Raw genomic sequence first — 13,095 nt, forward strand, 5'->3', positions numbered from 1 at the left:
TGTATTATTCACTAGAGTTCAATAAACATGTGTCACTGTGTTAAATGCATACATTGTAAATAGTAGGTCTATAATTGTTGTCACATGCACATCCTATGTCAGTTACAGCACAACAAAACAACAATCAATACATCTCCATCAAAGAAATGGAAAGGAAATGGATACATATCTGGATAATGTGTCATAATCTTCTCTGCAGGTCATATACTGTATTATCACAAGTGGCACACAAGGCAAAACTTTAGAACTGCATTTAATACAACTATAATAAAACACAATTATTATATCCACTGTCATGAAGGACAGAACGGTTTAACAATTTAACAAAGAACCTTAACAACTTGGAATAATTTAAACTCTATATCCTACTGGGAATAAGCGCTTTATTTACTACATTCAGTCTGTATTAACATGTTCTTCACCTAGTGGTCAGTCCACTTCTGAGATGATGAATCAGTTTAAAACTACAGCAGAGAAATCACACATCAGGTGGTGTAGTTGTACAATGAGTCCACTAGATGGTGTACATGAACCACATCAACTAACAAAGACTCAATTAGAAAAAAATGGACATTTATTTTTAGGTACAGTTGAAACATGGATTGTTGTTAATAAATTAAGAATGTTGTGTGAAATGGTGTGTTTCACTCCTGGGGAGGTGAGGCTGTTTTGTTCACTTAATAAAGTAAATGTGTATCTGTCAAACAGCTCTGAGACGTCATGCATGACTCACCAATGGAATGACCTTCAGTAACATCTGTTGTTACCTGGTGTTTCAATCTGTCCATCACTGAAAACAAAGACAATACATTATATAGAGTTTGACCCATAAGGGACACAGTTGTTAGAAGTGATCTAGTGATGAGCATGCACATATCCAATGTATTTAATTCACTGAATCACTGTCATTACTATAATGACAATTATACAGTCCAAGTATAAGAGTAGGTGACTACGATCTGTATTGATTTAAGGTATTATATCCACTGCTGTCATGAAATAACAGTTTAATAGAGGATTTTAAACATAACAATAGAAACTCTATACTGGTATATATGCTGTATTTTCTACATCCAGTGTGTTGTGGATAAAACATAGTGGAGTGAAGCACAGTCAATACACAGTGAAGACATTCATGTTTTAATGCTTGTTATCATCAACAATGTACGTCATGGATGTTCTACATCCATAGTGTGTCATAATGTGATTATGTTGTTAATATTGTATTGTTTTACATGACTGAGTGGTTTATGATTTATTACAGAACATACTGTAGCAGACTCTACTGGGTTCATCACCATGCCGGCTTGTGATGAATATTTTTGTCAGATGTTATATTTGCCACAGACAATAATAATGAGCGGTCAATAACCAGATACACAGACCTAGACTAAATGTATACCAGTGGACTCCTGATGTGCCATAGTGTCTGTGCCAATGTGATACACATCTTAAAATGATAGTATTTCTGCATTAATTAAATCAGTGTCCTATAAACCTGAAGTTATACAGGTATCAATGCAGCATGGTTAAAGACTATACCATGTTTGGGAGTTCAATAATTGGGTCCTATCAGTACCGTCAGTGCTTTCAGCGCACATTACATGAACACAATGAGAACATTATAATGAAAAAAATATAGTTTCAGATACACTGCATTATTATTTATTGATAATAAAGGACATAGTGATGACCCCTGCTCTTTAAGTCGGTGTGACAGTAACATAGCATAGGTGAGAGACATCACATACCTGCTTACATATTCATGAGCACTAAACACAGGAGGGGTCAGTACTGTGGGCGGGTCTGGAGGCAACTCGATGAAAAAACAGCCAATCAGGATGTCAGGACAACCTCTGTATTAGTTGGTGTTTGGGAGGAAGAGCGTGCGCACGCACGCACGCACGCACGCACGCACGCACGCACGCACGCACGCACGCACGCACGCACGCACGCACGCACGCACGCACGCACGCACGCACGCACGCACACACACACACACACACACACACACACACACACACACACACACACACACACACACACACACGGCTGTTTAATGTGTCTTAAGGCTGATTTATCTTTGTCAATCGTCATATTATGACGATAACACAATGCATGGAAAATAGCTGATCTACAAGCTCACAACACTTTCAGGATATGAGTGTGAAGTAGCACTCAAGTGCAGGACAAGCAGGCAGACATGGAACTAATTACACAGGAGAGTTTAAGTAGACACAGCACTAACAGGACAGGATGAAAAAACGGCCAATCAGGATGTCAGGAAATTCCCCTTCAGTTTTTAAGAGCGCCCAGGGAGCAGTTACAGGTTAAGTGACTTGTTCATATTTGTATACTTTCATACATTCATATTAAAACAATATCATAAATTCAATGATATGCTCACCTACTCCTGAAACATTATGAATATACAGTACAGATAGGAAATGTTTGGATCGGGGGGAGTCTGGTGCAGCGCTCAGGTCCTGGACCTGGTGAGACGAAGGAGGAGCCCGGCCAGGAGGCCTTCCACAGAGCCTAGTCCCTCCACGTGCCAGAGCCTCCCCCAGTCCCGGCAGAGTATTTCCGGAGAGGCGGACTGAGTGGCCCTGTCTTTCCCTAAGAGGACTGACCGTGGGTAGCTACTGGGACATAAGTCGGGGGCTTGATCAACCCCGGCTGGGTCACCAGGGCGAGGGTGTATGTTGTTGCGAGACCCGAAACACCCGATGACCCCAGGCTACAACACTGATGATACGTCCCAGGTGCATCCATGTGATGTTTCAAATATACATTTTAAAATACTTCATCACCATTATCTTTCATGGTTGTATATATGTAAAACAATACTGTTCAAACATTGATCTGTCTGTCGATTTTTACAAATCATTCACCATTAATCTATACAATTATTTCATACTTTCATACACTCAACACTCATAATACCACATGTACTAATCAGACATAATATTCCCTTAGTGAAGAGTGAATGACAAGCATAATGCTACTAAACCAGCCCTATATACAATCATTTAAATAACCTCCCCAGCATAATGCTACTAAACCAGCCCTATATACAATCATTTAAATATCCACCCCAGCATAATGCTAAACCAGCCCTATATACAATCATTTCAATAACCTCCCCAGCATAATGCTACTAAACCAGCCCTATATACAACCATTAAATAACCTCCCCAGGTTAAGATCGAGTAGTGCCCATCATAGCACTATGTCACACAAAGCCTGGCCAATCAAACCTAGATGTGAAGTTTGTGACATTTAATGCAACATTTGTTGGCCAATCAAATCCAGATGTTAGGTTTTGTGATGCTCACCCACGATAGGCTTTCTGGTAGCTTCAATGTTGCATTTGAACTGTTGTGTGGGAAAGACTGACCATCAGCAATGGTGTTATTTGTGCTTTGGATAAATTAAGAAGTTAAACTTTAGTGCTGAAACTTTGTGTGTGTGTGTGTGTGTGTGTGTGTGTGTGTGTGTGTGTGTGTGTGTGTGTGTGTGTGTGTGTGTGTGTGTGTGTGTGTGTGTGTGTGTGTGTGTGTGTGTGTGTGCGTGGTAGACAGGTGCTACATTCCCATAGCAGATCAGCTTAATGTTAAGTGTGGATGATTAAAAGACGATTAGATTGATTAGATTTGACAGAACTTTTTTCAGGACTTCACACTAATGAGTCTGACTCCCAAACCCACATGGAGCAACTGGTGTTCAACACATAAAGACAGTTTTTTAAAGATTTGTTTTTTTTTTTGGTACATAAAGACAGTTTTGTCTCCATTTTATGTTTTATAATCTTCATGTTATAATAATAGGCCAACATTCTGCCAAAAACACAATCTACAATCTCACAACGAGTCACATTGGAATGTGTTATGAGCTTGTAGATCAGCTATTTTCAGCAGAGAGATTTGGCAGTAGTATAGACCCCTGGGGGACTGCAGTCAACTAAGTATAGGGTTTAAGTGATTAAAGGAGTGTGTTCTACATACATATGAGCTGCTCTTGTTCATCAATGTTCTTTCCTGAATGTCATGTTTGTCAAGCTTTGTGAGAGTGGTGAGGCATTCTGGGAGATGTAGTGTGTGCAATGGCGGCCATGTTGTGATGTGACAGCCGATCCGGTATAGAGACACACGGGAACTACAAATTTCATGCCCAATTTTGAGACAGCGCCGCTACTCGAGGTCCATTAGAACGATGAACTGCAGCTGCCAATGCATTCCCTATGAGAGGATATGATATGTTAGCCTACTTTTAAAATTATCCTACATTAACTGGAGACGATATTGATTTAAAAAAAAATATGTTTCCTAATGTATGGAGTGTCTTTGTCTTCTTGATAGTTGATGTGTTTCACATTTCATTTTCCACTTTAATGGATTACCCATAATGTTAACACAGCGCATTTCATTTCCTCGACCTTGAAGAGGACAATTCTTATCCCAATCCTGACTGACTTTGTTCATCATGTCTATATTTTGAACATCTCATTGGCTTATATTAATTTTCTACCCACCACAGAGCTCCGACGGTACATGGAAAAATTAAAATGTGTAAATTGGGAAAATAACTAAATGGAGGAGTGACATAGTCCTTGAGACTAAACCATTTTTTCTGTTTTATAAGAAGCAATAGAATAAAAAGAGATATGAAACACCTCTTCAGGGGTCATCACCATGCCGGTTTGTGATGGAACATTTTTGTTTTGCAATATTTCTGCATTAATTAAATCTGTGGCCTATCTATTCTGAAGAAAACATGAGACTAATTGGCTCTTATCAGCACAGTCAGTGCTTTCATCACACATTACCTGAACAAAATAAGAACATTATAATGAATTAAATTAAATGTTTAATAATGTATTCATTACTTTTTTATGTTTAAAAAAAGACATGGACGAGTCTTGCCACGGACACATTGATGACCCCTAGCTGCTTCAGACAAATACAAAGGCGTGAATGTTGATGACTTCAAAGCCATCAGGAATCAATGCATTCATAAACACAATGAAGTGATGTCATACAAGGAGATTGAGTCTCTCCCTCTCCATTCGCTCCATTCCGGGGTGGGTTTCTGAATGGGCCTATACTGGGCCTCGGCCGAAAGGGGCCCAAGAGGCACAAGAAAAGCCTTTGCATGAATTGTCATGGTTATTACATTTATATTTCTTGTCAAAGGGCTTGGTCAATGACACAGACACAAGTCCTACTGCAACCTGAAGGATTAGCCTAAACATTCACTTTGAAAGCCTGTGGCCAGGGGCCCATCGTCTCATAATCCAGTTATGGCTACAATAAATCTATCTTCATCACATGGTATCATGTCTGTCTGTAAAACAACCACATGACTTCATTCACCATCATGGGACACTTCATGCATGACTCATGACTCACCAATGGAAATTAGGTTTAGTATTATATTGTTACCTGCTGTTGCAATCTTGCCAGCACTGAAAATAAAACAATAAAAAACTCTATATTACTGAATGTATATACAGAATTTTTCAAAAATAATTCTCTTCTACAGTCAAAATATACAATGTAATACGTCATAATGTACTCATCAAACATTTCTAATATTCCCATATAGGATTCTTACCTGGTGAATTTACATCCAGATCAGGTCAAAGTTGATCTTCATCTGCAGAGGAAATATTGAAAGAGAAGACAACGTTTCTTCACCTTCATCAGTATTGAACAACAATATGATGACACCTGGTGAGGCTGAGCATAGATGTATTAATATATGTATCATATTCTTTATTTTGTCTATAAAAATGTCAGAATCAGTCAGTCCTGACTGAGTATAATACAATGATTTGTGAATGTGATTGTTATAGTGTATGATGTTAAATATAATGTTTTATATGACTGGTTTATGTATTATGACAGTACCTACTTTAAGCCAGTGTGACAGTAACATAGTGTAGGTGTGAGACATAACATACCTTCTTACATATTCATGAGCACAAAGCATATGTGGAGACAGCACTGTGGACGGGTCTGGAGGTGACCAGACGAAACATCCAGCCAATCAGGACATCAGGACCTGTTGACAACCTCTGTATTAGTTGGTGTTTGGCAAGGTATATAAAAAGAAGGTACGGACATCTACGTCATTTTGCAGTTCTGCAGTTTGGCTCCGTGGAATACATTGGAGTCAAAGAAAGCTAGGTGGACCAGCTTAGAACAAACACTATTTCTGAACGACTGCAACCTTTGTGAAATACTCGACCCAGGAAAATAAAAGAAGACATACTGTATCACACATTGTTTTCTGCTGTGTTGCTTTTCGATGTGTACACTGTATATCTAAAGAGCACAAAGTAAGTGATACTGCCGAGACAGAAACCAGTGTTGCCATGTTTGCTTATCTTATTATAAGTGATTTTGGGCTTATGTTTCTGTGAAGGTGCCTACAAATATTGGTAGTTGTGGGTTTTTTTTGGGCTTAGTTGTTTATTTGGGCTTGCTTCACAATTACATTTTTTAATTATTTTAACATGTGGTTCTTAAATATGTCATGGACCCCCAAATGAATATGTATTTGTCCCCTAACCCCCATCTGAAAATGTTTTGTGTTGTTAGAATGTTTCAAAAATATTCCAAATATTCCACTTTTTTTTTCAAGATTTTTTGAAAATAGCAGATCTGCAAGCTTACAACACGTCCCATTGCGATGCGTTGTGAGCTTGTAGATCGGCTATTTTCAATGTACTGTATACAGTACATAGGTTTAAAGTGCTCATAATAGCCTAGAGCCCTAGCTGCTTCTTTTGGGCTTGTTTTCCTAGACCTGGTTGCTTATCTCTCACAAAATCCGGCAACGGTGCCAGAAACTATACATGTCACTGTTTAGATGCCTCAATAACATTATACAGTGTGCACATCAAAAAACTATTGATTGGAAAACAACCTGTGATAATTATGTCTTCTTTTATATTCCTGAACCGATTAACTGACAAAGGACACGCGCGCGCGCACGCACGCACGCACGCACGCACGCACGCACGCACGCACACACACACACACACACACACACACACACACACACACACACACACACACACACACACACACACACACACACACACACACACACACACACACAGTCAGTGGTTCCCAAATTATTTTGGGGGTCCCCAGATGATTATCTTAATGTGCTACATTGTTTTCTCACTCAACAGTAAACAAACCAACATAGACAAGTGTATACAGGGTATCTGCACATTTATAAAGTGACAGTTTAATGACTTTAAGACCTTTTTAATACCAAATTGGCCAAATTGTCAAATATTGTATAAAAAAGTTAAAATAGCTGATGTACAAGCTCACAAGAGCCTTTACAGGATCTCCTCACTGGTCAGTAGGAATACATTGAGGACTCTAACAGGAGCACTCATCCAATGTCACTTACACTATGCATGCAGCTCATGGTACCATAGCACCACAAAGGCCTTAAAAACAAGGCTCAAAACAAACTGGTCAGGCTACTGCTTGGCCTTACATCTACAACTCATCTAAGTCCTGCTCATCATGCTAGGGTGGGATGGCTCAGAGTAGAGGACAGAGTACAGCTACTTGCAATGGACCTGGTCTACAAGATACACTACACCACAAAGACACCTATGCATCTGTCAAACTACTTCAAACACGTCAAAGACGTCCACATTCACAAGACCAGGGGGAGCTCCACAAAACCCTTGTAACCCCCAGATCTAGAAGCAAGGGGTTACATTTGTTCTACTGCTATAATATAACACCAAAATGTGGAATGCCCCCCCCCCGAACTGTTTCTGTACTTGTTTTTTTCATTACTACTTGTTCATGATGTTTTTGCATAGTATTGTGTCTGTCATTCGATGTTTTGATGAATTGAATACACAGGACCATAATGGAAACAAGCCATAGTGCTTTCTTGGGTTTAATCCTTTTAGCATACTTTTGTATAGAACTGTACTTTCTGTGTTTTTTTTGCAAACTGTTAATAAAGTATTCAATCAATCAATCAAACAACACCTTGTAGTGTGTTGTTTGATAGAAATATGATTATTCTGACGTGTCCCCAGCTCAAATATGATTATTTTGAGGGGTCCTGAGTTCAAGTATGATTGTTTTGGGGGGTCTCCAGTTCAAATATGATTGTTTTGCAGGGTCTCCAGTTCAAATATGATTGTTTTGCAGGGTCTCCAGTTCAAATATGATTGTTTTGCAGGGTCTCCAGTTCAAATATGATTGTTTTGCGGGGCCTGAACAGTTGGAACCCTTGATCTAAGTGTCTGTTTAGTGTGTCTTAAGCCTGATTTATACTTTATACAATTTATACAAACGTGATATTATGAGAATGTCACAATGCATGGAAAAAAGCTGATCTACAAGTTCACAATGCATCGTACGCACAACACATTGTGAATGTGTAGATCAGCTGTTTTCGTCTAATGACGTGTTGCTGAAACTTTGATTGAACGCCTCAATAAAGCAGAGTGTGAAGAGACATTAAAACACTGATTGTTTTTGTTCCATAGACTGTTCATGTTCATTATGTTCACAATATTTAAACCTTCACATAATGTCTACAGAGCATATGTCTACAAATCTACATGTTCAACACTTAATAATCACTGTCACGTGTACTATACAACAGTGGTTCTCAACCAGTGGCCCAGGGGGTCCCCACGTGATTTCTTTGGGGGGTCCCCAGATGACAGTGAAGTGACAATTTAAGGACTTTTAATACCTTTTTAGTACCTCAAAAAGAAAGCAAAGAAAAACACCATTACTGCATCAAAAGTAATCAACAAACTATACTATAAAGACTGGTCAATCGGCCAAATTGTCAAACAGTATAAGAAAGATGCTTTTTTTTAGAAGCAGATCTAGAAGCTCACAACGCCTTGCAAATATGAGCTTGTACAGTAGATCTGCTATTTTCACAATATGTATCTGTGGAACCGAAAATGTAATGTCTCAACTCCTACAATTCCAAATGCTTATCAGGGTGGGGGGTCCCCAATTAAAATATGATTATTTTGGGGGGTCCCCAGTTCAAATATGATTACTTTGGGAGGCCGCGGCCTGAAAAAGTTGAGAATCACTGCTATACAGCAATGATAAGAAGTTCACCCACTCATACAGTACATATTATAATATCCAACATTAGAATTAACTTATGAGAGGGCCGGCCAGCCGGCGGCCATGTCACTCTGACTTAGATATAACCATAAACAAACCTCATACGCCCATATATAGGCAGGACCACTGTCACGTCACTCAGACATAAGAAATAATATAAGACAGAGGCAAAACATTAGAAAATAGCTGATCTACAAACTCACAACGCCTGCGCCTTGCGAGGCATTGTGAGCTTGTAGATCAGCTATGCCTCAACTGCTACATTCCAAGTGCTTATCAGGGTGGGGGGTCCCCAGTTCAAATATGATTATTTTGGGGGGTCACGGCCTGAAAAGGTTGAGAACCACTGGCTTAGATGAGGAGTTATTTTGTTGCATTGGAATTGACGAGGTTTTATACATTTTAGTTTGTTCAAAACAATATATTTAAATGTAATATTTTATGGTTATTTGGTTATTTTGGGCTGCACCACTAGGCTATGAAGATATTAATTTAGTTTACTCGTTTTGAACCAATGCTGCACTAATTTGACTTGTGATAAAAAAAAAAGCCATGTAAAAATTACAGCAATTCATTGAAGTGAAAAATACGAAATTTACTTCTACTTTTTTACTCTAAGCAAGTACTTTTTTACTCTTACTTGAGTAACATTTTGACTGAGCTACTTTTACTTGTAGTGGAGTAAATTTAACCAGGAGTACTCTTACTCAAGTACTGGGGTCGAGTCCTCTGTCCACCTCTGCCCATATATATAGGCAGGACCACGGCCATGTCACTCTGACTCAGACATAACCATATAAACCTCATACGATACGCCCTTGGCATAGGGCTTGAGGCAGATATTCCTGCACTCCATTTCTACTGCCAGTAGTAGTTCCCTTACAGTACATACTCTGCTGTGTCAGAGACTCGGGCAGTGTCATCTGCATAGTCCATGTAAGTAATCATGATGGGAGTTACTAGCTTAGTCTTCCTCGAGACCAGTGTGAATCCCACTGCCTCAAAAGATTATTACTTTCTGATGAGGAAATAACAGGACTCACACATGAGTGACACATCACTGACAAAGCTGCAGTCAGATCACATGAATTATATTCCAGTTCTTAATGTACTTTAGTGATAAAGAAAATCTATTTGGTAAATGATCAGATCCAGGACCTTTTTGTCAAGATACAATAACATTCAGCTTCAAAGATTAGGACATGGAGCTAACTTTAAACTGAAGCCATCTGCTCTCTCTCTCAAAAAAAAAAGAAACATTTAATGCACAGAGTAACTGTCATGAAGGCCGTTTTGATTGCAGTGATTACACATATGTTTTCACCAGATTATAAGTAACATTGTGATATGACACAATACCTTAAATGCTCATTCTGCATTCATACAGTTGACATAGAAAACAGAACATTCTCTCTGTTCAGTGTATGTTTGTGCAGAGACCTGCAGACATTGGTGCCAATCCTGTGGGTGCCGGGAAGCCCGAGCACCCAAAGAGAAAGCCGAGCACCCACAGGAAATGTGTCGGTCGGATGACTATTGTGTGATGCTTTGTAACGTGCACAGGATGCATGATGTACCCGCTCTGATACCCTGTGTGTGAACAGATTTCTGTCATTCAAACTCTCTCCCTGTAATCTGCAGAGTCCTTATGCCAGTTATGGTTTCATCATCAGCCAATAATCAAACTGTATGACTTGAAATGAAAAAAGGTCATTTTGCATGCCTACTGGGACAGGTGTGTATAGGGGCAGGCAGCCAGTGCATGAGACAGGAAAGAATAGTGATCACGCACACTGTCTTCACTTAAAGCAAAAAAGTATTTTATTGCGAGTACAATGTTTCCAACTGACATTCATCAGGTATTTCTGATGAAGGGGTTAAAACTTGGTTGATGTGTGTGTGACTTGTTGTTGAGTACTCTACACACTCAATATAAATCAGCATCCACGCCTGCAGAGATGGTGGTTGCAGTGAGGAAGGTGAGGAAGGCATGTGGTTAGGTAATTTCTCAGTAGTGCTAGACATGACATACAGCCTTCTTTGTGACCACATCCTGTGCTCTCATGAGAACAGAGGATGTTTCATACTCCCACATTTACCCACACGCACAACCGTTAACTTCAACTTGTCAAAACAAGATGGCGTCGACATGCACAGCGGCAAACTTCACCCTGACAAAACAAGATGGCGGTCATGTGTAGGTACTATACAACAGTGGTTCTCAACCTGTGGGTCGGGACCCCCAAGGGGATCCCTACATGATTTATTTTGGGGGGCGGGGGGGTCCCCAGATGACAGTGAAGTGACAATTTTAGGACCTTTTTAGTACCTCAAAAAGAAAGAAAAGAAAAATACCATTACTGCATCAAAATTAATCAACAAATTAAATGATACTATAAAAGCTGGTCAATCGGCCAAATTGTCAAATAATATAAGAAAGAGGCTTTTTTTTTCTTATCTTCAAGATCTACAAGCCCACAACGCCTTGCAAATGTGAGCTTGTGAGCAATATTTATCTATGGAACCGAAAATTTAATGCCTCAACTCGTACAATTCCAAGTGCTTATCAGGGTGGGGGGTCCCCAACGTGGGGGTTCACCTACTCATACATATTATAATATATCATATATTATCCGACTAATGAGAGGACCGGACGGCCGGCGGGCGGACCATGGCCACATCACTCTGACTCAGATATAACCATAAACAAACCTCATAGGCCCATATATAAGCAGGACCACGGCCACGTCACTCTGACTCAGACATAACCATAAACAAACCTCATACGCCCATATATAAGCAGGACCACGGCCACGTCACTCAGACTCAGACATAACCATAAACAAACCTCATACGCCCATATATAAGCAGGACCACGACCACGTCACTCTGACTCAGACATAACCATAAACAAACCTCATACGCCCATACATAGGCAGGACCACGGCCACGTCACTCTGACTCAGACATAAACAACCCCGATACGCCTATATAGGGTATAGTAGTGGCGGCCATTTTGTGGTTCCACAGATAGAAACCGCATTATTTTTTTCCCATAGAGATTTCCCAAAATATTGATATTAATTATTTTAAGCCTGGAACTAAGCCATCTGCTGCTGGTGAAGCAACAAAAATATTATGTATTAAATATAGTATATATTTAAATAGTCAAATATTTTATAAAAAAATATCTTATTGCTCCCGTGCTATGAGCTTGTAGATCTGCTATTTTCTTTTAATCGTGAAAATTTGAGCAAATCTTAAATTATATGAATTTTGGCCGCGGACCCCCCATCACAAAATATGTTGTTCCAGGGACCCCCCAGAAGTTGTAACAGTTAAAAATGTGCGCTACAGAAAAAAAGATATTCAAAGATTTTCACACATTTTCACGATTTAAAAGCTACAGATCTACAAGCTCATAGCGTGGCACTCTAGAAGTAAAAGTACTGAACATTTGAAATACTCAAGTAAAGTAAAAGATACCTTAAGGGCATGAGTCGCACGACCCCACCACACTTTTATTTTACCTATGGGGCGGAATCTGCCAATGCTTTGTCAATGCAAATCATGGATTCTTGGAAAAAATCCGCAAGACCATGAATCCACGCATTTGCATTATCAAAGCATTGGCAGATTCCACCCCAGAGGTAAAATAAAAGTGGGTTGGGGCCGTCCCCTGAAACGGTACACAAGTACAGTACTTGAGTAAAACGCCATGAGACACACAACACAACACAGCTTATGTTCATGTTAAACACCATGAGACACACAACTACACAACACAGCTTATGTTCATGTTAAACACCATGAGACACACAACTACACAACACAGCTTATGTTCATGTTAAACACCATGAGACACACAGCAACACAACACAGCTTATGTTCATGTTAAACACCATGAGACACACAGCTACACAACACAGCTTATGTTCATGTTAAA

General features: G+C 39.5%; 1 protein-coding gene across 15 annotated transcripts in view; it reads right to left on the reverse strand.

Moving 5' to 3' along the window:
- Window positions 1-13,095, reverse strand: part of LOC311040900 (uncharacterized protein) — a 61,038-nt gene that overhangs the window by 44,527 nt on the left and 3,416 nt on the right. For 13 of the 15 annotated variants that reach the window (XM_084051289.1, XM_084051299.1, XM_084051302.1 and 10 more), the window contains exons 2-5: window positions 5,966-6,066; window positions 5,617-5,658; window positions 1,752-1,856; window positions 734-790 (exon numbers count right to left, since the gene is read on the reverse strand). In XM_084051289.1, coding sequence (XP_083907415.1) covers window positions 734-788 — 55 coding nt within the window. In that variant the 5' untranslated portion in view covers window positions 789-790; window positions 1,752-1,856; window positions 5,617-5,658; window positions 5,966-6,066. The remainder of the gene's footprint in view (window positions 1-733; window positions 791-1,751; window positions 1,857-5,616; window positions 5,659-5,965; window positions 6,067-13,095) is intronic. The other 2 variants (XM_084051295.1, XM_084051296.1) reach the window with 2 other exon arrangements.

This window comes from Gymnoscopelus microlampas, assembly GCF_963454915.1.
Source record: "Gymnoscopelus microlampas genome assembly, chromosome: 24".
Classification (NCBI taxonomy): Eukaryota; Metazoa; Chordata; class Actinopteri; order Myctophiformes; family Myctophidae; genus Gymnoscopelus; species Gymnoscopelus microlampas.